At 42.4% G+C, this 27,797-nt stretch overlaps 1 protein-coding gene across 4 annotated transcripts in view; it reads right to left on the minus strand.

The window, feature by feature from the left end:
- Window positions 1–27,797, minus strand: part of LOC115106350 (cGMP-dependent protein kinase 1-like) — a 223,847-nt gene that overhangs the window by 24,559 nt on the left and 171,491 nt on the right. For all 4 annotated transcript variants that reach the window (XM_029628986.2, XM_029628985.2, XM_029628983.2 and 1 more), the window contains exon 8: window positions 21,565–21,630. In XM_029628986.2, coding sequence (XP_029484846.1) covers window positions 21,565–21,630 — 66 coding nt within the window. The remainder of the gene's footprint in view (window positions 1–21,564; window positions 21,631–27,797) is intronic.

Below are 27,797 nucleotides of genomic sequence, written 5' to 3' on the forward strand. Positions count from 1 at the left end.
TACTTAATATTAAATAATATATGTGTGAAATTCATTTTTATTTAGAACCATTATCATGCACCTGTCTAAAAAACCAGGACCATTATCATGCACCTGTCTAAAAAACCAGGACCATTATCATGCACCTGTCTAAAAAACCAGGACCATTATCATGCACCTGTCTAAAAAACCAGGACCATTATCATGCACCTGTCTAAAAAAACAGGACCATTATCATGCATCTGTCTAAAAACAGGGGCAGCAGAAAGAAATACATGTAATCTTTGCACCTAAATTGCAAATGGAGGATGCTTTTCCCATGGTTCATTTTCATGCCAGCCAGGTAGGCTATACTCCTGTTGTAAAGAAAAGCAATGTTCTTAATATTATGAAAGGTTAGGAAAAAATATAGTAGGCCTAGAATATAGAAAGCTGAGGGGACCTCCTATTTTTAGAAGAGGCCATCAACCCGTTTCTCACGCAATTGCATAGCCTATAGGAATGTTGTGGAACATGAGCTCATGGGCTCTCATGAAGTGTTTGATTACATTTTTGATTACATTTGCATTGACAAGAGAGTGTGGAATTTGGAATTTGACTGCTGTCATGACCTGTGACCGCCGGTGTGGCGGTAATACGGTCAAGGTAGCAGCCCTTGCAGCCCTAATCATGGCTCTGTATAATACTGTACATTTGCAATCTTCTGGTTGCTAGTCCACCGCTCTAACTACTAGGCTACCCTGCCTTGAAGGTTTACAATCTAAGGTTAAACTAAGTAATTGAGTCTCCTCAACTTATCCAACAGCCACACCATTAATTACCAGATTCAGCTGAGGTCTAGAACTTAGGGAGATTTGTACCAAATACATTGCTCTTAGTTGTAGAGAGTACAGGACCAGTTTATTATTGGTCACCCATTATAAAACTGACTGCAACTATTTGTTTAGGGTTGCAGTGATTTCACTAGCTGTGGTTGCTGACACTTATTGGGTGTTGAATCATCAGTATACATGGACACAGGCTTGGTAAAAAAAAAAAAGGTGACAGGTCATTGGTAAAAATAGAAAAGAGTAGAGGGCCAAGAGAGCTGCCCTGCAGTACACCACACTTCACATGTTTAACATTAGAGAATCTTCCATTAAATAAAACCCTCTGTGTTCTATTGGATAGATTGCCATATCATGGATTCAGAGCTGAGGTTGAAAAGCTACAAGACAATTTTTTCAACAACAGGTTATGGTCAATAAAATCAAAGGCAGCACTAAAATCTAACACTACAGGTACCGCAATCTTGTTATTATCAATTTCTTTTAACCAATCATCAGTAATGTGTGCCAGTTGACTGCCCTTCTCTATAAGCATGCTGAAAGGCTGTTGTTAATTTGTGTACAGAGAAATAGCATTGTATTTGGTCAAACACAATTTCTTCCAACAGTTTGCTAAGATCTGGCAGCAAGCTGATAGGTCAGCTGTTAGAACCAGTAAAGGCCTGAAGAAAAAAAAATCCTCTATACTCATATTAAAGACATGACATATAGGAGAGGGTTTTTAGACTCAGAGTCTACCCTCCTCACTAGCTTTCCATGTAAGTTGTCAACGCCAGGAGGTTTGTCATTATTGATTGATAACAATACTTGTCCACCTCTTCCAAACTCATTTTACAAAATTCAAACTTACAATGCTTTTCTTTCATTATTTTTCATGGTTTTATGCATGAATACGATGGCTCACTGTTCGATGCTGGCATGTCCTGCCTAAGTTTGCCCACCAATCATTAAAATAATTGGCAACATGAAATAGTTAAGTGAAGAATAAGCCATCTGATTGGATGAAATACGGAGTGGAATTGGTCTTTCTGCCCATCATTTCATATGAAGTACTATTTCCATCGTTCTGCCCATCATTTCATATGAAGTACTATTTCCATCGTTCTGTCCATCATTTCATATGAAGTACTATTTCCATCGTTCTGTCCATCATTTCATATGAAGTACTATTTCCATCGTTCTGCCCATCATTTCATATGAAGTACTATTTCCATCGTTCTGTCCATCATTGATCTTGGCTTCATAATACAGTTCCTTCTTTTTTTTGGAATAGGGTGTTATTTCAGACACGCTCCAGGAATCCCACCACACCACAGCGATCACATCATTATGTGCACGACAACGGCATGACGACAGAGGGAGCACAGTGTGGCAGCCAAAACAAGCCCTCTCTAATGGCCTTGGCCATAAAGCTTTCACCTGTCCAACGTGATAAAATGAATGGTGGCTTTCCTGCAGAGAGAAAGGTGAATGGTCCACTCTTTTCTCCAGTGTTTGTCTGCTGTTCTGGGATTGCCTTCTTTTAGCCTTGCTTCTGGCTATGAGCTACACAGACCGAGACAGAGACACACAGAGACCCAGACCACACACAGCGAGTGCTGCTGGGTCTGTGAGGAGGTACAGGCTCAGGCTACCATGCTGTGCACAGCACTCCATCCCCAGTCCCACTGTTTTACAAAGCTGGGTGTCATTCAAAACAGGAACCTTTTCAGTGTCCTTTATATGATGTTTTAATTGTATAGGTGAAGCCACCTTTTCAATGTGGTGAAGGTATTTGTTCTGATTAGGAATAACTGGCATAGTATTGATCAGTGATTAATTATCTGTAACCAATGATATGGATCAATAATCTTCCTAAAAGATACTGATCCTATAGTCACGCTACTGTTAACCATTAATCAGTATGATGAGGTAATGCTCTGCAATACATTGTTTATTTCATGGCAGTAAAGGGTTAATCAACAACCCGCGCACAGGCTACTACTCTACAGGCTACTACTCTACAGGCTACTACCCTACAGGCTACTACTCTACAGGCTACTACTCTACAGGCTACTACTCTACAGGCTACTACCCTACAGGCTACTACTCTACAGGCTACTACTCTACAGGCTACTACTCTACAGGCTCCTACGCTACAGGCTACTACTTTACTGTCTACTACTCTACAGGCTACTACTCTACAGGCTACTACTCTACAGGCTACTACTCTACAGGCTACTACTCTACAGGCTACTACTCTACAGGCTACTACTCTACTGTCTACTACCCTACAGGCTACTACTCTACAGGCTACTACCCTACAGGCTACTACTCTACAGGCTACTACCCTACAGGCTACTACTCTACTGTCTACTACTCTACAGGCTACTACTCTACTGTCTACTACTCTACAGGCTACTACTCTACAGGCTACTACTCTACAGGCTACTACTCTACTGTCTACTACTCTACTGTCTACTACTCTACAGGCTACTACTCTACAGGCTACTACTCTACAGGCTACTACTCTACAGGCTACTACCCTACAGGCTACTACTCTACAGGCTACTACTCTACAGGCTACTACTCTACAGGCTACTACTCTACAGGCTCCTACGCTACAGGCTACTACTCTACTGTCTACTACTCTACAGGCTACTACTCTACAGGCTACTACTCTACAGGCTACTACTCTACTGTCTACTACCCTACAGGCTACTACTCTACAGGCTACTACCCTACAGGCTACTACTCTACAGGCTACTACCCTACAGGCTACTACTCTACTGTCTACTACTCTACAGGCTACTACTCTACTGTCTACTACTCTACAGGCTACTACTCTACAGGCTACTACTCTACAGGCTACTACTCTACTGTCTACTACTCTACTGTCTACTACTCTACAGGCTACTACTCTACAGGCTACTACTCTACAGGCTACTACTCTACAGGCTCCTACGCTACAGGCTACTACTCTCCTGTCTACTACTCTACAGGCTACTACTCTACAGGCTACTACTCTACAGGCTACTACTCTACAGGCTACTACCCTACAGGCTACTACTCTACAGGCTACTACTCTACAGGCTACTACTCTACTGTCTACTACCCTACGGGCTCCAACTCTACAGGCTACTACTCTACAGGCTACTACTCTACAGGCTCCTACTCTACAGGCTCCTACTCTACAGGCTACTACTCTACAGGCTACTACTCTACAGGCTACTACTCTACAGGCTACTACTCTACTGTCTACTACCCTACGGGCTCCAACTCTACAGGCTACTACTCTACAGGCTACTACTCTACAGGCTCCTACTCTACAGGCTACTACTCTACAGGCTACTACCCTACAGGCTACTACTCTACAGGCTACTACTCTACAGTCTACTACTCTACAGGCTACTACTCTACAGGCTACTACTCTACAGGCTACTACTCTACAGTCTACTACTCTACAGGCTACTACTCTACAGTCTACTACTCTACAGGCTACTACTCTACAGGCTACTACTCTACAGTCTACTACCCTACAGGCTACTACTCTACAGGCTACTACTCTACAGGCTACTACTCTACAGGCTACTACTCTACAGGCTGCTACTCTACAGTCTACTACCCTACAGGCTACTACTCTACAGGCTACTACTCTACAGGCTACTACTCTACAGTCTACTACCCTACAGGCTACTACTCTACAGGCTACTACTCTACAGGCTACTACTCTACTGTCTACTACTCTACAGGCTACTACTCTACAGGCTACTACTCTACAGGCTACTACTCTACAGGCTACTACCCTACGGACTCCAACTCTACAGGCTACTACTCTACAGGCTACTACTCTACAGGCTACTACTCTACAGGCTACTACTCTACAGGCTACTACTCTACTGTCTACTACTCTACAGGCTACTACTCTACGGGCTACTACCCTACGGGCTACTACTCTACAGCCTACTACTCTACAGGCTACTACTCTACAGTCTACTACCCTACAGGCTACTACTCTACAGGCTACTACTCTACAGGCTACTACTCTACAGTCTACTACCCTACAGGCTACTACTCTACAGGCTACTACTCTACAGGCTACTACTCTACAGGCTACTACTCTACTGTCTACTACTCTACAGGCTACTACTTTACAGGCTACTACTCTACTGTCTACTACCCTACTGTCTACTACCCTACTGTCTACTACTCTACAGGCTACTACTCTACAGGCTCCTACTCTACTGTCTACTACTCTACAGGCTACTACTCTACTGTCTACTATCCTACTGTCTACTACTCTACAGGCTACTACTCTACAGGCTACTACTCTACTGTCTACTACTCTACAGGCTACTACTCTACAGGCTACTACTCTACAGGCTACTACTCTACTGTCTACTACTCTACAGGCTACTACTCTACTGTCTACTACTCTACTGTCTACTACCCTACGGGCTCCAACTCTACAGGCTACTACTCTACTGTCTACTACCCTACGGGCTCCAACTCTACAGGCTACTACTCTACAGTCTACTACCCTACGGGCTCCTACTCTACAGGCTACTACTCTACTGTCTACTACCCTACGGGCTCCAACTCTACAGGCTACTACTCTACTGTCTACTACTCTACAGGCTACTACTCTACAGGCTACTACTCTACAGGCTACTACTCTACTGTCTACTACCCTACAGGCTCCAACTCTACAGGCTACTACTCTACTGTCTACTACCCTACGGGCTCCAACTCTACAGGCTACTACTCTACTGTCTACTACCCTACGGGCTCCAACTCTACAGGCTACTACTCTACTGTCTACTACTCTACAGGCTACTACTCTACAGGCTACTACTCTATAGGCTACTACTCTACTGTCTACTACCCTACGGGCTCCAACTCTACAGGCTACTACTCTACTGTCTACTACTCTACAGGCTACTACTCTACAGGCTACTACTCTACAGGCTACTACTCTACAGGCTACTACTCTACTGTCTACTACTCTACAGGCTACTACTCTACAGGCTACTACTCTACAGGCTACTACTCTACTGGCTACTACTCTACAGGCTACTACTCTACTGTCTACTACCCTACTGGCTACTACTCTACAGGCTACTACTCTACTGTCTACTACCCTACTGGCTACTACTCTACAGGCTACTACTCTACTGTCTACTACCCTACTGTCTACTACCCTACGGGCTCCAACTCTACAGGCTCCAACTCTACAGGCTACTACTCTACTGTCTACTACTCTACAGGCTACTACTCTACAGGCTACTACTCTACAGGCTACTACTCTACTGGCTACTACTCTACAGGCTACTACTCTACTGTCTACTACCCTACTGGCTACTACTCTACAGGCTACTACTCTACTGTCTACTACCCTACTGGCTACTACTCTACAGGCTACTACTCTACTGTCTACTACCCTACTGGCTACTACTCTACAGGCTACTACTCTACTGTCTACTACCCTACTGGCTACTACTCTACAGGCTACTACTCTACTGTCTACTACCCTACTGTCTACTACCCTACGGGCTCCAAATCTACAGGCTCCAACTCTACAGGCTACTACTCTACAGTCTACTACCCTACGGACTCCAACTCTATCTACAGGCTACTACTCTACTGTCTACCACCCTACGGGCTCCAACTCTACAGGCTCCTACTCTACAGGCTACTACTCTACAGTCTACTACCCTACGGACTCCAACTCTATCTACAGGCTACTACTCTACAGTCTACTACCCTACGGGCTCCAACTCTATCTACAGGCTACTATACAGTCTACTACCCTACGGGCTCCAACTCTATCTACAGGCTCCTACTCTACAGGCTCCTACTCTACAGGCTACTATCCTACAGGCTACACGTCTACAGGCTATTACCCTACAGTCTACTAGTCTTTGGGCTACTACTACTACCATTTAGGCTACTACTACTACCCTACAGGCTACTACCCTACAGGCTACTACCCTACAGGCTACTACTCTACAGGCTGCTACTCTACAGGCTACTACCCTACAGGCTACTACTCTACAGGCTGCTACCCTACAGGCTACTACCCTACAGGCTACTACTCTACAGGCTGCTACTCTACAGGCTACTACCCTACAGGCTACTACTCTACAGGCTGCTACCCTACAGGCTACTACCCTACAGGCTACTACTCTACAGGCTCCTACCCAACAGGCTACTACCCTACAGGCTACTACTCTACAGGCTGCTACCCTACAGGCTACTACTCTACAGACTACTACCCTACAGGCTACTACTCTACAGGCTCCTACCCAACAGGCTACTACCCTAAAGGCTACTACTCTACAGGCTGCTACCCTACAGGCTACTACTACTACCCTACAGAAAAACCCTATCGTAAGATCCAAGATGGCAGCATGTCAAGTTGTTTGTCTGTGACTAGTAGATTTTAACCGACTAATAACCTATTAATTTATGGTGGAGCAAATCCATAATTTCCTTGCTGTGTAGTACAAACTATTTTGTTTTTCTGGTGTAAAGATCGTGGGTCTCCCTCAACTCATATTTTTTCCGCTATTTGCACCTCTTTACTTGAAGTTTACCAAAGTAACCCTCTCTCTGGATGGCCTGGGTTCTAGAGGCAGCTCAACAATCCCCAACACGTTCTCTCGATCGACCCCCACACCCAATCTACTCACACGTGCATACACTCATACATTCACACAGTCCTGCTCTCCCCTTACCTTTCCTTGGCCTCTATTTCTTACATCTCTCAGAGAAAATGTCAATTTTCATGGTATTGCTTTGTTCACTGACTTTACTGAACTCTGGAGAAAATGAACATTGTCGCTGTGGCTGTGTGAGTACATCGGACAATGTGCTCTCCCATCTATTAGACATTTTGTCTGCGGTAACTCGCTCTTTTCCACACAGTCCACTTGTCCAAGTGCCGATGCATTTGTGATTTTATTTATCCTTTATTTAACTAGGCAAGTCAGTTACGAACAAATTCTTATTTACAATGACGGCCTACCGGGGAACAGGTGGGTTAACTGCCTTGTTCAGGGGCAGAATGACGGAATTTTACCTTGTCAGATCAGGGATTCGATCCACTAGGCTATCTGCCGCCCCAGATCTATGATGATGTGTACAGTACGAACTAGTGTCACTAACAAAGTCTAATGGTTTCAAATGACTGTTTTGTATTGTCTGGAAACTCACTTGTAGAATTTGCTTGCAGTAGGTCTCTTAAAAAAGAGAATCTGTGCAAAGGTTATTAAACAGAGGTACCTACTTATTCTTCTTTTGTTGATATTTTTTATTTGTTATTTAACCTTTAATTTAATGTTGATATCATGGTAAAGTGCAACCTAAAACCCTGGCCCTGATGTGCAATGTCTCCAACCCCCCTCTGATTTTAAATCTAGATCTGGCTTTAGTAAGTAGCCTGTTGTCAAAAATTGATGGGGTTAGGACTTGGGCTAAATACACTGATGCTGATGTAATTGTGTTTTCTGAAACCTGACTCAGCAAGTCTGTTCTTGATAAGAATATTTCTATAAATGGTTACAATGTGTATTGCACTGATCGAGTTAAGAAAGGTGGAGGTGTGGCTATGTATGTAAAGACTACATTCCTTGTAAGTGTGGCAAAGTCTGTAACTATTTGTAAACAGTTGAAATTTTTTGCTTTGAATCTTGAGGTTTCAAAGGGTCTCTCTATAACTGTGATTGGCTGTTATAGACCCCCCTCTGCTCTCTATAACTGTGATTGGCTGTTATAGACCCCCCCTCTGCTCTCTATAACTGTGATTGGCTGTTATAGACCCCCCTCTGCTCTCTATAACTGTGATTGGCTGTTATAGACCCCCTCTGCTCTCTATAACTGTGATTGGCTGTTATAGACCCCCTCTGCTCTCTATAACTGTGATTGGCTGTTATAGACCCCCCTCTGCTCTCTATAACTGTGATTGGCTGTTATAGACCCCCCCTCTGCTCTCTATAACTGTGATTGGCTGTTATAGACCCCCCTCTGCTCTCTATAACTGTGATTGGCTGTTATAGACCCCCTCTGCTCTCTATAACTGTGATTGGCTGTTATAGACCCCCTCTGCTCTCTATAACTGTGATTGGCTGTTATAGACCCCCTCTGCTCTCTATAACTGTGATTGGCTGTTATAGACCCCCTCTGCTCTCTATAACTGTGATTGGCTGTTACAGACCCCCTCTGCTCTCTATAACTGTGATTGGCTGTTACAGACCCCCTCTGCTCTCTATAACTGTGATTGGCTGTTATAGACCCCCTCTGCTCTCTATAACTGTGGTTGGCTGTTATAGACCCCCTCTGCTCTCTATAACTGTGATTGGCTGTTATAGACCCCCTCTGCTCTCTATAACTGTGATTGGCTGTTATAGACCCCCTCTGCTCTCTATAACTGTGATTGGCTGTTATAGACCCCCTCTGCTCTCTATAACTGTGATTGGCTGTTACAGACCCCCTCTGCTCTCTATAACTGTGATTGGCTGTTATAGACCCCCTCTGCTCTCTCAGATTGGCTGTTATAACTGTGATTGGCTGTTACAGACCCCCTCTGCTCTCTATAACTGTGATTGGCTGTTATAGACCCCCTCTGCTCTCTATAACTGTGATTGGCTGTTATAGACCCCCTCTGCTCTCTATAACTGTGATTGGCTGTTACAGACCCCCTCTGCTCTCTATAACTGTGATTGGCTGTTATAGACCCCCTCTGCTCTCTATAACTGTGATTGGCTGTTATAGACCCCCTCTGCTCTCTATAACTGTGATTGGCTTGTATAGACCCCCTCTGCTCTCTATAACTGTGATTGGCTGTTATAGACCCCCTCTGCTCTCTATAACTGTGATTGGCTGTTATAGACCCCCCTCTGCTCTCTATAACTGTGATTGGCTGTTACAGACCCCCCTCTGCTCTCTATAACTGTGATTGGCTGTTATAGACCCCCCTCTGCTCTCGGTGATGCATTTTCTTCTCTGATGCACCTTATGTCTAAACTTCTTTACAGTGAAATGATCTTGATTGGTGAACTCAACTGGTGTTGGTTGAAGCCGAAGTCTGATGATTTTAAAATGTTTTGTAACTCTATGAATCTTACCCAGTTGATTAACTCACCCTCTCGCCCAAATCTTAAATGTCCAGAGAAATCTACCCTGATTGAATTTATATTGACAAATGTATCACATAAATATTCTGGTGTTTTTTGTAATGATTTAAGTGACCATTGCGCTGTTGTTGCTGTTAGAAATACTAAGGTTCCTAAGACAAACCCACGCTTTATTCATAGGAGGAGTTTTAAGAGTTTTAATGAGCAGGCTTTCTTTCATGATTTGTTTTATTTTGACTGGAGCAGATTGAGTTTATTCCCGATGTGGAAACTGCCTGGAAATTCTTTCATTATGTTTTTTTTCCAAACAGTAAACAAACATGCCCCTTTCCACAGGTTCAGAGTTAAAGGGAGAGATAATCCATGGTTTTCGTCTGAGCTGTTTTGTATTATTCACAAACGTTGTCTAGCCTGGGCTAAAGCAAGGAAATTATGTTTTGATGCTGATTGGCTTATTTTTTAGGCAGTTCCAAAAACAAGTGTTAATCTTTTCTCAGGAAGGCCAAGTCTGAATATTTTATGTCTGTTACCACTGATAACCTGAATGACCATAGAACGTTTTGGAAGGCTATTAAGTCTATGTCTGGTAACAGTAATGTTAATGAATTTACCGTCATGTGTATTGAAGGACTCTGTTGCTGTATATGACAAAACTGAAATGCTGAATTGTTTCAATGAGCACTTTGTATCATCTGGTAGAATGTTTGAGTCAGTGTTCTCTGTCTCTGTACAGCTCTGTGTGGATGAACCAGTGAGAGCTGGTCAAACATGTAGCTTTTTGTCATTCTCAGTGCAAGAGGTACATAAAGCCCTGAAATCCTTAGATCAGAGAAAGCCTGCAGGTCCTGATCTTCTTGATCCCTGCTTTTTAAAACTGGCAGCTGATTCCACAGCTGAACCACTTACATCTCTGTTCAATCTAATCCTGGAATGTAATGAAATTCCAAAGATCTGGAAATCAGCATTTGTCCTACCACTTTTAAAAGGGCACTTTGAAAAGGGGAGATCCAACTCTTTTAAATAATTATAGGCCAATCTCAAAGCTGTCACCCCTGGCAAAAATACTTGAAACCCTTGAAAAAAGTTTTATATAGTAACTATTTTTTCAATGTACCAATCGGACTTCAGGTAGAAGCATAGCACAATTACAGCAGCCATGAAGGTTTTAACTGATATCACTGAATCCCTTGACAAAAAAACAGCACTGTGTCTCACTTTTTATTGATCTCTCTAAGGCTTTTGATACATTTGATCATGCTATACTGAGGCAGAGATTGTCGAGCGTAGGTCTTTCAGGGCATACAGTTGCATGGTTTGCTAACTATCTGTCTGATAGAACTCAATGCACTCAATTTTATGGGCTCGTGTCTGTTAAATTGTCAGTCTGTAATGGTGTGCCCCAGGGCTCTGTACTTGGTCCCATCTTATTCACTATTTATATGAATAATTTAGACAAAAATGTGCAAAATGTACAACGTCACTTTCATGTTGATGATACGGTTTTTTATTGTTGTGTCTCGTCTCTCACAAAAGCTTTCCAGAACTTGCAAACGGCTTTTTATACTGTTCAACATACCTTGTGTCAATGGAAGCTTAACCTCAATACTGACTAAACTAAAATAATGGTGTTTTCTAAAGCAAGAAATAGACCTCTGAACCTTTCACCTATTACTACCCGTCAGGGCAATGAGATTGACACTGTAATCTCATATAAATATCTTGGAATTTTAATTGATGACAACCTCTCTTTTAAATTGCATATTCAACAATTTACAAAAAAATTGAAGCTGAAATTGGGATTTTATTTTAGGAATAAGGCCTGTTTTTCTTTTGATGCCAGAAGGAGGCTAGTAATCAGCTACATTTATGCCTTTACTAGACTATGGGGATATTTTATATATGAATGCTTCAGCTCAGTGTTTGATATTAATTGACACCCTTTACCATGGAGCATTGAGATGTATTTTAAACTGCAAAACCCTTAAGCATCACTGCACTTTATATACCTGGGTTGTCTGGTAAATAAAGTGCACTTGTAGGCTCAGTCACTGGGATTCTTCTATTTACAATGCCATTTTGTGTTTACTACCATTTTTGGGGGCATTTTTATTGTTCAGAAATGTGGTGGGTACTCTCTTCATTTGCAGGACTTTATCGTGCTAACTGTTCCAAATGTCCGGACTGAATTTGACGAAAGGGCTTTGTTGTACTCTGCGCCATCGGCTTGGAACGCCTTACAAAATAATTTTAAACTGGAAGAACTTGTCCCGATTGGTGTTTTTAAATCATTGATGAAGGATTTTAAGGCTGATTCCCTGACCTGTCAATGTTTTTAATTTGCTGTTTAAGGATTTTGTTATACTCTTGTGAATTCTCTGTTTTTGTATTAGATTGCCTGTAGTTTTTAATCTTGTCTGTCTATAATTGTGTAATGACTTGGTGCAGACTATCTTGACCAGGAAGCTTGAGAAAAACAGATTTCAAATCTCAATGAGCCCTTCCTGGTTAAATGAGGGGAAATAAAATAAAAATTCAGGCCACTACCCTACAGGCTACTACTACTACGCTACAGATACAACTACTACCCTACAGGATCCTAATCCACAGGCTACTACTCTACAGGCTACTACTACTACTCTACAGGCTACTACTCTGCTAGCTTCAACTAACCTGCAGGCTACTACTCTACAGGCTACTACTCCACAGGCTACTACCCTACAGGCTACTACTACTACTACCCTACAGGCTACTACACTACAGGCTTCTACTACTACGCTACAGGCTACTAATACTACTCTACAGGCTACTACCCTACAGGAAACAGCTCTACAGACTACAACTCTACAGGTCACTACTACTACCATACAGGCTACAACTTTACAGGCTACTACCCTACAGTCTAATATTACTACTCTACAGGCTACCACTACTACCCCAAAGGCTACAACTCTACAAGATAATACAACTACTCTACATGCTACTACTCTAATGGCTACTACTCAACAGAATACTACTACTACTCTACAGGCTACTAACACTACTCCACAGGCTACTAACCTACAGGCTACAACTCTACAGGCCACTACTACGACCATAAAGGATACAACTCTACAGGCTACTACCCTGACAGGCTACAACTCTACAGACTACTACTCTACAGGCTACAACTCTACAGACTACTACTCTACAGGTCATTACTACGTCCATAAAGGACTCTACAGGCTACTACCCTGACAGGCTACAGGCTACTACCCTGACAGGCTACAACTCTACAGACTACTACTCTACAGGCCACTACTACGACCATAAAGGATACAACTCTACAGGCTACTACTCTACAGGTCACTACTACGACCATAAAGGATACAACTCTACAGGCTACTACCCTGACAGGCTAATATTACTACCCGACAGACTACTACACCACAGTCTGCTATTACTAGTCTACAAGCTACTACTACTACTACTCTACAGGCTACTACTCTACAGACTACTACTCTACAGGATAATACTACTACCCGACAGACTACTACCCCACAGTTTACTATTACTACTCTACAGGCTACTACTACTACTCTACAGGCTACTACTCTACAGGATAATACTCAACAGGCTAATACTCTACAGAATACAACTACTACTCTACTACTCCATAAGCTACTACTCCACAGGCTACTACCCTACAGGCTACCACTCTACAGGCTACTACTCTACAGACTACTACTCTACAGGCCACTACTACGACCATAAATGATACAACTCTACAGGCTACTACCCTGACAGGCTACAACTCTACAGACTACTACTCTACAGGCTACAACTCTACAGACTACTACTCTACAGGTCATTACTACGTCCATAAAGGATACAACTCTACAGGCTACTACCCTGACAGGCTACAACTCTACAGACTACTACTCTACAGGCCACTACTACGACCATAAAGGATACAACTCTACAGGCTACTACTCTACAGGTCACTACTACGACCATAAAGGATACAACTCTACAGGCTACTACCCTGACAGGCTAATATTACTACCCGACAGACTACTACACCACAGTCTGCTATTACTAGTCTACAAGCTACTACTACTACTACTCTACAGGCTACTACTCTACAGACTACTACTCTACAGGATAATACTACTACCCGACAGACTACTACCCCACAGTTTACTATTACTACTCTACAGGCTACTACTACTACTCTACAGGCTACTACTCTACAGGATAATACTCAACAGGCTAATACTCTACAGAATACAACTACTACTCTACTACTCCATAAGCTACTACTCCACAGGCTACTACCCTACAGGCTACCACTCTACAGGCTACTACTCTACAGACTACTACTCTACAGGCCACTACTACGACCATAAATGATACAACTCTACAGGCTACTACCCTACAGGCTACCACTCTACAGGCTACTACCCTACAGGCTACAACTCTACAGACTACTACTCTACAGGCTACAACTCTACAGACTACAACTCTACAGGTCACTACTACGACCATAAAGGATACAACTCTACAGGCTACAACTCTATAGACTACAACTCTACAGGTCACTACTACGACCATAAAGGATACAACACTACAGACTACTACCCTGACAGGCTAATATTCCTACACCACAGTCTGCTATTACTAGTCTACAAGCTACTACTACTACTACTCTACAGGCTACTACTCTACAGGCTACTACTACTAATCTACAGGCTACTACTCTACAGTCTACTACTACTACTCTACAGGCTGCTACTCTACATGCTACTACTACAACTCTACAGGCAACTACTTTACAGGCTACTACTCTACAGGCTACTACTACTACTACACTACAGGCCACTACTCTACAGGCTACTACTCTACAGGCTACCACTACTACTCTACCGGCTACTACTCTACAAGCTACTACTACCACTCTACAGGCAACTATTTTACAGGCTACTACTCTACAGGCTACTACTACTACACTACAGGCCACTACTCTACAGGCTACTACTCTACAGGCTACCACTACTACTCTACCGGCTACTACTCTATAAGGTACTACTACTACTACTCTACAGGCTATTACAACTACTCTACAGGTTACTACTCCACAGGCTACTACTCTACAGGCTACTAATAATACCTTACAGGCCAATACTCTACAGGCTACTACTACTACACTACAGGCCACTATTCTACAGGCTACTACTCTACAGGCTACCACTACTACTCTACCGGCTACTACTCTATAAGGTACTACTACTACTCTACAGGCTATTACAACTACTCTACTGGCAACTACTCTACAGGCTACTACTACAACTCTACAGGCGACTACTCTAAAGGCTACTACTACTATTCTACAGGATACTACCACTACTACTTTACAAGCTACTACTACTACCCTACAGGCTACTACTCTACAGGCTACTACTACTACTCTACAGGCTACAACTCTACAGGCTACTTCTCCACCGGATACTACTACTACTCTACAGGCTACAACTCTACAGGATACTACTCCACCGGATACTACTACCACTCTATAGGCTACTAATCTACAGGCTACTACTACTACTTTACAGGCTACTACTACTACTCTACAGGCAACAACTCTACAGGCTACTTCTCCACAGGATACTACTACCACTCTACAGGCTACTACTCTACAGGCTACTACTACTACTCTACAGGCTACTACTCTACAGAATGACTAGAACCCCAAAATTTGATCATATTACTCCAGTGCTAGCCTACCCACACTGGCTTCCTGTTAAGTCAAGGGCTGATTTCAAGGTTTTACTGCTAACCTACAAAGCATTACATGGGCTTGCTCCTACCTATCTTTCCGATTTGGTCCTGCCGTACATACCTACATGTACGCTACGGTCACAAGACGCAGGCTTCCTAATTGTCCCTAAAATTTCTAAGCAAACAGCTGAAGGCAGGGCTTTCTCCTATAGAGCTACATTTTTATGGAATGGTCTGCCTACCCATGTGAGAGACGCAGACTAGGTCTCAACCTTTAAGTCTTTACTGAAGACTCATCTCTTCAGTGGGTCATATGATTGAGTGTAGTCTGGCCCAGGAGTGTGAAGGTGAAAGGCTCTGGAGCAACGAAACGCCCTTGCTGTCTCTGCCTGGCCAGTTCCTCTCTCTCCACTGGGATTCTTTGCCTCTAACCCTTTTACAGGGGCTGAGTCACTGGCTTACTGGTGCTCTTTCATGCCATCCCTAGGAGGGGTGAGTCACTTGAGTGGGTTGAGTCACTGACGTGATCTTCCAGTCTGGGTTGGCGTCCCCCCTTGGGTTGTGCCGTGGCGGAGATCTTTGTGGGCTATACTCGGCCTTGTCTCAGGATGGTAAGTTAGTGGTTGAAGATATCCCTCTAGTGGTGTGGGGGCTGTGCTTTTACAAAGTGGGTGGGATTATATCCTTCCTGTTAGGCCCTGTCCGGGGGTATCATCGGATGGGGCCACAGTGTCTCTTGACCCCCCCCGTGTCAGCCTCCAGTATTTATGCTGCAGTAGATTATGTGTCGGGGGGCTAGGGTCAGTTTGTTATATATATATATATATATATATATATATACTTAATACTTAAATACAAGTAAAACTAAATGCATGCTCTTCAACCGATCGCTACCTGCACCTACCCGCCTGTCCAACATCACTACTCTGGACGGCTCTGACTTAGAATACGTGGACAACTACAAATACTTAGGTGTCTGGTTAGACTGTAAACTCTCCTTCCAGACCCATATCAAACATCTCCAATCCAAAGTTAAATCTAGAATTGGCTTCCTATTTCGCAAAAAAGCATCCTTCACTCATGCTGCCAAACATACCCTTGTAAAATTGACCATCCTACCAATCCTCGACTTTGGCGATGTCATTTACAAAATAGCCTCCAATACCCTACTCAACAAATTGGATGCAGTCTATCACAGTGCAATCCGTTTTGTCACCAAAGCCCCATATACTACCCACCATTGCGACCTGTACGCTCTCGTTGGCTGGCCCTCGCTTCATACTCGTCGCCAAACCCACTGGCTCCATGTCATCTACAAGACCCTGCTAGGTAAAGTCCCCCTTATCTCAGCTCGCTGGTCACCATAGCATCTCCCACCTGTAGCACACGCTCCAGCAGGTATATCTCTCTAGTCACCCCAAAACCAATTCTTTCTTTGGCCGCCTCTCCTTCCAGTTCTCTGCTGCCAATGACTGGAACGAACTACAAAAATCTCTTAAATTGGAAACACTTATCTCCCTCACTAGCTTTAAGCACCAACTGTCAGAGCATCTTACAGATTACTGCACCTGTACATAGCCCACCTATAATTTAGCCCAAACAACTACCTCTTTCCCAACTGTATTTAATTTATTTATTTATTTTGCTCCTTTGCACCCCATTATTTTTATTTCTACTTTGCACATTCTTCCATTGCAAAACTACCATTCCAGTGTTTTACTTGCTATATTGTATTTACTTTGCCACCATGGCCTTTTTTGCCTTTACCTCCCTTCTCACCTAATTTGCTCACATTGTATATAGACTTGTTTATTTTACTGTATTATTGACTGTATGTTTGTTTTACTCCATGTGTAACTCTGTGTCGTTGTATGTGTCGAACTGCTTTGCTTTATCTTGGCCAGGTCGCAATTGTAAATGAGAACTTGTTCTCAACTTGCCTACCTGGTTAAATAAAGGTGAAATAAAAATAAAAAATAAATAAATAAAAAATATCTGGAGTACTTCTCCTGCTTTATCTGGTGTCCTGTGTGAATTTAAGTATGCTCTCTCTAATTCTCTCTTTCTTTCTCTCTTTCTTTCTCTCTCTTGGAGGACCCAAGCCCTAGGACCACGCCTTAGGACTACCTGGCATGATGACTCCTTGCTGTCCCCAGTCCACCTGGCCTTGCTACTGCTCCAGTTTCAACTGTTCTGCCTGAGGCTATGGAACTCTGACCTGTTCACCGGACGTGCTACCTGTCCCAGACCTGCTGTTTTCAACTCTCTAGAGATAGCAGGAGCGGTAGAGATACTCTTAATGATCTGCTATGAAAAGCCAACTGACATTTACTCCTGAGGTGCTGACTTGCTGCACCCTCGACAACTACTGTGATTATTATTATTTGAACATGCTGGACATTTATGAACATTTGAACATCTTGGCCATGTTCTGTTATAATCTCCACCCGGCACAGCCAGAAGAGGACTGGCCACCCCTCATAGCCTGGCTCCTCTCTAGGTTTCTTCCAAGGTTTTGTCCTTTCTAGGGAGTTTTTCCTAGCCACGGTGCTTCTACACCTGCATTGCTTGTTGTTTGGGGTTTCAGGCTGGGTTTCTGTACAGCACTTTGAGACATCAGCTGATGTAAGAGGGGCTATATAAATACATGTGATCTGATGATACTATTCTACAGGCTACTACTACTATTCTACAGGCTACTACTACTATTCTACAGGCTACTACTACTATTCTACAGGCTACTACTACTATTCTACAGGCTACTACTACTATTCTACAGGCTACTACTACTATTCTACAGGCTACTACTACTATTCTACAGGCTACTACTACTATTCTACAGGCTACTACTACTACTCTACAGGCTAATACTCAAAAGGCTACTACTCTACAGGCCACTACTACACTACAGGCCACTACTCTACAGGCTACTACTACTACCCTACAGGCTACAACTCTACATGCTACTACTACTGTTCTATGGGCTACTACTACTACTCTACAAGCTACTACTCTACAGGCTTCTATCACTATTCTACAGACTACTACTACTACTACTCTACAGGCTCCTACTACTACTTTACAGGCTACTACTCTACAGGATACTACTCTACAGGCTACTACTACTCTACAGGCTGCTACTACTCTAAAGGCTACTACTCCACAGGCTAGTACTCTACAGGCTACTAATAAAACCTTACAGGCCACTCCTCTACAGGCAACTACTCTACAGGCTACTACTCTAAAGCCTACTGCTCTATAGGCTACTACTACAACTCTATAGGCTACTACTCTACAAGCTACTACTACTACTCTATAGGCTACTTCTCTAAAGGCTACTTCTCTACAGGCTACTACTATCCTACAGGCCACTACTCCACAGGCCACTACCACTAATCTACAGGCTACAACTCTACAGGCTACTATTCTACAGGCTACTACTCTACAGGCCGCTACTCTACAGGCTACTACTACTACTCTACAGGCTACTATTCTACAGGCTACTACTACAACCCTACAGGCCACTACTCTATACGCTACTACCCTACAGGCTACTATTCTACAGGCTACCACTATACAGGCTACCGCTGCTACTTTACAGGATACTATTCTACAGGCTACTACAACTACTCTACAGGCTACTACTCTACAGGCTACTACTACTATTTCACAGGCTACTACCATACAGGCTACTACTACTATTCTACAGGCTACTACTCTACCCTACAGGCTACAACTCTACAGTCAATTACTACTCTACAGGCTTCTACCACTATTCTATAGGCTACTACTACTACTACTCTACAAGCTACTACTACTACTCTACAGGTTAATTATACTACTCTACAGGCTACTACTACTATTTCACAGGCTACTACCATACAGGCTACTACTACTATTCTACAGGCTACTACTCTACCCTACAGGCTACAACTCTACAGTCAATTACTACCCTACAGGCTACTACGCTACAGGCTACTACGTTACATGCTACTGCTCTACAGGCTACTACTACTACTCTACAGGCTACTACTGCTACTATACAGGCTACAACTCTACAGGCTACTACTCCACCGGATACTACTACCAATCTACAGGCTACTACTACTCTACAGGCTACTACTCTACAGGCTACCACTACTACCCAACAGGCCACTACTCTACAGGCTACTACACTACAGGGTAATACTGCCACTCTACAGGCTACTACGCTACATGCTACTACTCTAAAGGCTACTACTACTACTCTACAGGTTAATTATACTATTCTACAGGCTACTACTACTACTCTACAAGCTACTACTACTACCCTACAGACTACTACTCTACAGGCTACTATTACTACCCTACAGGCTACTACTCTACAGGCTACTACTCTACAGGCTACTACCCTACAGGCTACTACTCTAAAGACTAATACTACTACTCTACAGGCTACTACTACTCTACAGGCTACTACTACTACACTACAGGCTACTGCTCTATTTAGATATTCAATACTGCACTGTTGGGAATGGATGCAAAGCTTTCAGTAATTTACCAAAGTTACCAGAATCTTCAGTGATTAACAGAAAATCTATGCCAATCTGTTTATATCTCTAGTAATTTATACTTGAATAACTTTTTTTTTTAAATCGTATTGTCCATATTGTACATTAGTTTCTAGAGAAAATAGCCTTATTAACTTCTTCGAGATAGGGGGCGCTCTTTTAATTTTTGGATAAAAAACGTTCCCGTTTTAAACAAGATATTTTTTCATGAAAAGATGCTCGACTATGCATGTAATTGACAGCTTTGGAAAGAAAAAACTCTGACGTTTCCAAAACTGCAAAGATATTATCTGTGAGTGCCCCAGAACTAATGCTACAGGCGAAACCAAGATGAAATTTCATACAGGAAATGGTCCAGATTTTGAATGCCCTGTGTTCCAATGTCTCCTTATATGGCTGTGAATGCGCCAGGAATGAGCCTGCACTTTCTGTCGTTTCCCCAAGGTGTCTGCAGCATTGTGACCTATTTGTAGGCATATCATTGGAAGATTGACCATAAGAGACTACATTTACCAGGTGTCCGCCCGGTGTCCTCCGTCGAAATTATTGCGTAATCTCCAGCTCCATGCGCGTTCCATTTTCTTCAGAGGAGAAAGTCAACTGCCACGAATGATTTATCATCGATAGATATGTGAAAAACACCTTGAGGATTGATTCTAAACAACGTTTGCCATGTTTCTGTCGATATTATGGAGTTAATTTGGAAAAAAGTTTGCGTTGTAATGACTTAATTTTCGGGTTTTTTCTTCCCCAAACGTGATGAACAAAACGGAGCGATTTGTCCTCCACAAATAATATTTTTGGAAAAACTGAACATTTGCTATCTAACTGAGAGTCTCCTTATTGAAAACATCTGAAGTTCTTCAAAGGTAAATGATTTTATTTGAATGCTTTTCTTGTTTTTGTGAAAATGTTTGCATGCTGAATGCTAGGCTTAATGCTATGCTAGCTATCAATACTCTTACACAAATGCTTGTTTAGCTATGGTTCAAAAGCCTATTTTGAAAATCTGAGATGACAGTGTTGTTAACAAAAGGCTAAGCTTGAGAGCTAATATATTTATTTAATTTCATTTGCGATTTTCATGAATAGTTAACGTTGCGTTATGGTAATGAGCTTGAGGCTATAAATAAGATCCCGGATACGGGATTGCTCGTCGCAACAGGTTAATGAAAAAGATAATCTAAGATACCAAAATGCTGGTAGTTTATTGGTAATCTTTACTTGTAAAGTTTCCAGTAACAAACCTCCCTTTACGACCCTACTGTTGGGAAGGGCATGTAAGTAAAGCGTTTCACTTTACTTGTGTGAGTGTAACAAATAAATCTTGAAACTACTTACTCTCTGTCAATGACCAGGCAGGTGACAGCTTCAGCAGCGATCACATTAGCCGTCCTGATGTCCTCGCTGTGGGGACACAAAGTGACAACACATCAGTCTAAGGTATACCCACGTTCCTCACTCTTGGACATAAGTCACTGTTCATTCAAAAAGTAATATTCATGTTAAATTCTAGTTAGATTTAGCCTTAAGGGAATAATGTTTTCGAAAAATGTGAATACGGATTTGCAAACATAGCATTCAACACATCCTATAAATTGTAATGATCGTAATCTCTACAGTTATCTATGCTGTCATTGGAATCCCCTTCACCGTAACCTGAAGAAGTCTTCCCCCAATCACTTTAATCTGTGTCAGTGGTATCTATAATGACCTGCGATCCACCTGTGAAAACATCCACACACTCTCTTAAACGCGCACGCACGCACGCACGCACGCACGCACGCACGCACACACGCACACACACGCACACACGCACGCACGCACACACACACACGCACGCACGCACACACACACACACACACACACACACTCCAGTCTGGCACTAGCTCAACTGATATTAGTCTGAGGGACAGAGAGGGTCTTCTCCTAAATGATGCTTGTGAAAGGTCACATCCAGCAGCTGTGCAGCATGATAATTACAGTGAGGTGAAAGGGTTAATAACACACTGTCCATCAACACAGAGGGGATGGTACTTTAGAGCTACAACACATTGCTGAAAGAGGCTATCTATTGTAGGTTTTCCTGAGCCTAGAGTACCAGTAAATTGTTATCCCTAAAGAGCATCAACTGCAAGATATCAGTAAGAGACAACTATACCATGAGACCACTTCCGAAGACTATTAGACTAAGTTCTTATTGGTGGATGCATGTAACTGCATGTAGTGTATATCGCATCACTGAATGGGGGATGCCCAGATGATCTCATAACGAACCAAAAATAACACCTTGCTAGTAATACCATACAACATTAATTGACATGAATTCAATAGGGTTACTTATACCATGGCATTGTTGAATACTTGCTTGTGATTGGCTTGAGTGGCATTCTAGAACATGCATTATGAACTCATTTCTAATGGCAAATGAACACATTTCTAGCAGCAAATCTGTTAAATTATAGACATGGAAGAAACATTCCTCCATGTGTCATAGGATACCCAGACACCCCCATCTGATACCCCATCGTCCATGCAATCAGCTGGCTGCCCTGAGCTGTCCAGTCCAAACTGTCTCCATGGACCATACCAGTGAGACCAGGTGTATTCTTCTAGGGGATTTGACAGAACTATCTGGTGACAGAGGGGAAAAGGAAGAGGGAGAGAGGGAAGAATGAGAGGGGAATATCCAGCCCAGTGTAACAAATGAGCCCTCTAATAGACAGACCAGGGAGAACAGCTGTGATTTCCCCCACTGCTCATGGACGAGGCAACAATTCCCTGGACTTCCCAAGAACATGCTGGGATTCAAAAGGCTCAGGCTGAGGTGGCCATTTCACACAGAATACATCACAGTTGTTGCTAGCCGACCACCCACCTAGCCTTACACATTCATTTCAATGCTTCAGTACACAGCTGATATGTGTAAGGCGCTACCTCCCAACGAGGGAGCAGGATGCCATTCTTCAAGCCAATTAGCACGTATCATGGCAGGGAGATGGAAACATCTACAGTACACTATAGACCACAGCTGCTATATCCCCAGATACCTCCCAGTGAAATGAGAGGAGAGCTTTCTAGAGATAGGATGCCACATATCATGGCAGGGAGAGAGAAACATATCCCACATCGAACATTTTATAACTACTATGAGCTTCGAGGGAGGGTACTAGACAGGGAAATATATGTTTTTATTTAACATCGGCAAGTCAGTTAAGAACAAATTCTTATTTACAATGACGGCCTACACCGGGCAAACCCGGACGACGCTGGGCCAATTGCCCTATGGGACTCCTGATCATGGCCGGTTGTGATACAGCCTGGAATTGAACAAGGGTGTCTGTCGGAAGCCTCTAGCACTGAGATGCATTGCCTTAGAGAGAGAGACAGAGAGACAGAGACAGAGAGAGACAGAGAGAGAGAGAGAAACATAGACAGAGGCAGTGAAAGTGGGCATTGATGCCGGCTAGATTGAGCCCGGCACAGCCATGCTCCAGAGATCAATTTGAGCCTTAGTAGACCGAGCCTTCACCGACGCCAATCAACAACCAGTGAGAGAGCAGCCCGGAGGAAAGGTTATGGTTGTCAATCTCACCGGAAATGTCTGCACAGAACAAAGACTAGGGGGAAATATAAATGCCATAGGCATTTAAGGCCTCAGTTTATCACAACCCAGCCAAGAAATTCCACAGATTAGGAGAGATGCCAGGAAAAACAAAGGCTTTGTAAAGTAGCTTTAGAGCTGGTCAGACTGCTCATGCCAACTGCCAAACTAGCTCCGGCGAAATTAGACATTCACTCTGCTGACCAGTCTGCTCTCTTTGGCTCAGTAGCTGGAAGGCTCTGGCGATGAATTGAGCACTGATTGGTGCTAAAGATTCTTGGGCAAAGTCCAGGCAGGTACTGTATGTGTGGCTGAGAAGGAAAAAGAAAGATGTGTGTGTTTGTGTGCGTCCTGTGTGTTTTGAGAGAGAGAGAGAGAGAGAGAGAGAGAGAGAGGAGTCCTGACATCTCCCGTATAGCCAATAATTAGCCTTAATGTGAGGGACATGGTGTGTTGTTTAAAGCAGATGTGAAAGTCCACTTAGCATACAACCTCCTCCACATCAAAGCCTGTAATCCACTTAAAACCATTTAACCACAAGGACTATAGTGCTGTCCTGTCTGTAGTCAACTCCTCACGACTCACTCCCCTCCTCCCCCAAGGCTGATCTAGCATGCACATATCGCTAAAGATCAATGTCAGCGTCTTGGGTAAACAGCACGGCCCCTTTCTCAAGCACTGATTGATTTGCTAAACACAGTAATAATGGAGAAGACTGTGTGCTAATTAAGACAAAGGAGAGATCAAAGGGAGAGAGGCCGATTTGGAGATATAGCGTCTTTCAAAGTCTAACTAATACACCACCCTAGCTCATTATGTCCTAGCTGTTCAGGGCTGTGACTGCTACTCTGGTGAACATCGAAGCAGCGTAGAACAAGATATCCTTGTCTTTGTTTGTTGTGGGAAAAAAAACAAGAATTGTAATGCCTATTAACTAACGAGAGGAAACCCCAGTGAGATACAATACATTTATTGCGTTTTCCAATTATATGGACAAAATTTCAATGGTGTATTCAGTCTAGCAACAAAACACATACAGTTGAAGTCGGAAGATTACATACACTTATGTTGGAGTCATTAAAACTAGTTTTTCAACCACTCCACAAATTTCTTGTTAATTAACAAACTATAGTTTTGGCAAGTCGGTTAGGACATCTACTTTGTGCATGACAAGTAATTTTTCCAACAATTGTTAACAGACAGATTATTTCACTTAAATTCACTGTATCACAATTCCAGTGGGGCAGAAGTTTACATGCACTAAGTTGACTGTCCCTTTAAACAGCTTGGAAAATTCCAGAAACCTATGTCATGGCTTTAGAAGCTTCTGACAGGCTAATTGACATCATTTGAGTCAATTGGAGGTGTACCTGTGGATGTACTTCAAGGCCTACCTTCAAACTCAGTGCCTCTTTGCTTGACATCATGAGAAAATCAAAGAAATCAGCCAAGACTTCAGAAAATACAATGTAGACCTCCACAAGTCTGGTTCATGCTTGGGAGCAATTTCCAAACGCCTGAAGGTACCACGTTCATCTGTACAAACAATAGTACGCAAGTATAAACACCATGGGACCACGCAGCCGCCATACCGTTCAGGAAGGAGACGCGTTCTGTCTCCTATAGATGAACGTACTTTGGTGAGAAAAGTGCAAATGAATCCCAGAACAACAGCAAAGGACCTTGTGAGGATGCTGGAGGAAACAGGTACAAAAGTATCTATATCCACAGTAAAACAAGTCCTATATCGACATAACCTGAAAGGCCGCTCAGCAAGGATAAAGCCACGGCTCCAAAACCACCATAAAAAAGCCAGACTACGGTTTGCAACTGCACATGGGGATAAAGATCGTACTTTTTGAAGAAATGTCCTCTGGTCTGATGAAACAAAAATAGATGTAACAATCGTCGCCATGAGAAGGAGAAGAGGACCAAAGCGCAGCGTGGTACGTATTCATAATCATTTTAATAAAGATGAATACTGAACAAAAACAACAAACCGACAAACGAACAGTTCTGTAAGGTGCAACAAAAACACTAAACAGAAAATAACTACCCACAACCCATAGTGGGAAAACAGGCTGCCTAAGTATGGTTCTCAATCAGAGACAACGATTGACAGCTGCCTCTGATTGGGAACCATACCAGGCCAAACATCGAAATACAACAACATAGATCAAAACATAGAATGCCCACCCCAACTCACGCCCTGACCAAACTAAAATAGAGACATAAAAAAGGAACTAAGGTCAGGACGTGACAATAGAACTGTTTGGCCATAATGACCATCGTTATGTTTGGAGGAAAAACGGCTTGCAAGCCGAAGAACATCATCCCAACCTTGAAGCACGGGGGTGGCAGCATCATGTTTTGGGAGTGCTTTGTTGTAGGAGGGACTGGTGCACTTCACAAAAATAGATGGCTTCATGAGGAAGGAAAATTATGTGGATATATTGAAGCAACATCTCAAGACATCAGTCAGGAAGTTAAAGCTTGGTTGCAAATGGGTCTTCTAAATGGACAATGACCCCAAGCATACTTCCAAAGTTGTGGCAAAATGGCTTACGGACAACAAAGTTAAGGTATTGGAGTGGCCATCATAAATCCCTGACCTCAATCTTATAGAAAATGTGTATGCAGAACAGAAAAAGCTGAACCAGCTCTGTCAGGAGGAATGGGCCAAAATTCACCCAACTTATTGTGGGAAGCTTGTGGAAGGCTACACGAATCGTTTGACCCAAGTTAAACAATTTAAAGGCAATGCTACCAAATACTAATTGAGTGTATGTAGACTTCTGACCCACTACGAATGTGATGAAAGAAATAAAAGCTGAAATAAATCATTCTCTCTACTATTATTCTGACATTTTACATTCTTAAAATGAAGTGTTGATCCTAACTGACCTAAGACAGGGAATTTTTACTCGGATTGAATGTCAGGAATTGTGAAAAACGGAGTTTAAATATACATGGCTAAGGTGTATGTAAACTTCCGACTTCAACTGTACAATCTATAAAAACAAATTCTGTTCTCATTCTTATGCCTTAATGTGATTCATAATTGTATTATCTACATTATTCAGTATAACCATATTCAACTGTCTGTTTACACCTTCAGGTTTCAGATTGAATTACTATACTTGATCTGTTCAAGCTTTCATGTACTATTCTTTCTGAAGAACAACAGAAGCTATATAAAACGTTTAAGTTGCAGCTCTTTGAAAATGTCTACGTTGGTCAGTCCAAAATGGCTGTTTAATTCTGTTATGGAAATAATTGTATTTCCTAATTATCAAGTCATTTCTGGTTTCTATGCATTTAGTTTTCAATGTGGGCCAATTTATTGGTGAATTCTGAAAAGCTATTCAAGGATTGTTCCATAGGGGTGTTTTTAGAGAGTGATATTGGTCCTTGTAGGATCCGTTTCACTTTCTTCCATGTCATAATGTTAACTATGAAGTTGTTATAGTGTTCTTAACTATGGAGTTGTTATAGTGTTCTTAACTATGAAGTTGTTAGAGTGTTCTTAACTATGAATTTGTTATAGTGTTCTTAACTATGAAGTTGTTATAGTGCTCTTAACTATGAAGTTGTTTTAGTGTTCTTAACTATGAAGTTGTTATAGTGTTCTTAACTATGAAGTTGTTATAGTGTTCTTAACTATGAAGTTGTTATAGTGTTCTTAACTATGAAGTTGTTATAGTGTTCTTAACTATGAAGTTGTTATAGTGTTCTTAACTATGAAGTTGTTATAGTGTTCTTAACTATGAAGTTGTTATTGTGTTCTTAACTATGAAGTTGTTATTGTGTTCTTAACTATGAAGTTGTTATAGTGTTCTTAACTATGAAGTTGTTATTGTGTTCTTAACTATGAAGTTGTTATAGTGTTCTTAACTATGAAGTTGTTATAGGGTTCTTAACTATGAAGTTGTTATAGTGTTCTTAACTATGAAGTTGTTATAGTGTTCTT

Source organism: Oncorhynchus nerka, linkage group LG23, assembly GCF_034236695.1.
Source record: "Oncorhynchus nerka isolate Pitt River linkage group LG23, Oner_Uvic_2.0, whole genome shotgun sequence".
NCBI lineage: Eukaryota > Metazoa > Chordata > Actinopteri > Salmoniformes > Salmonidae > Oncorhynchus > Oncorhynchus nerka.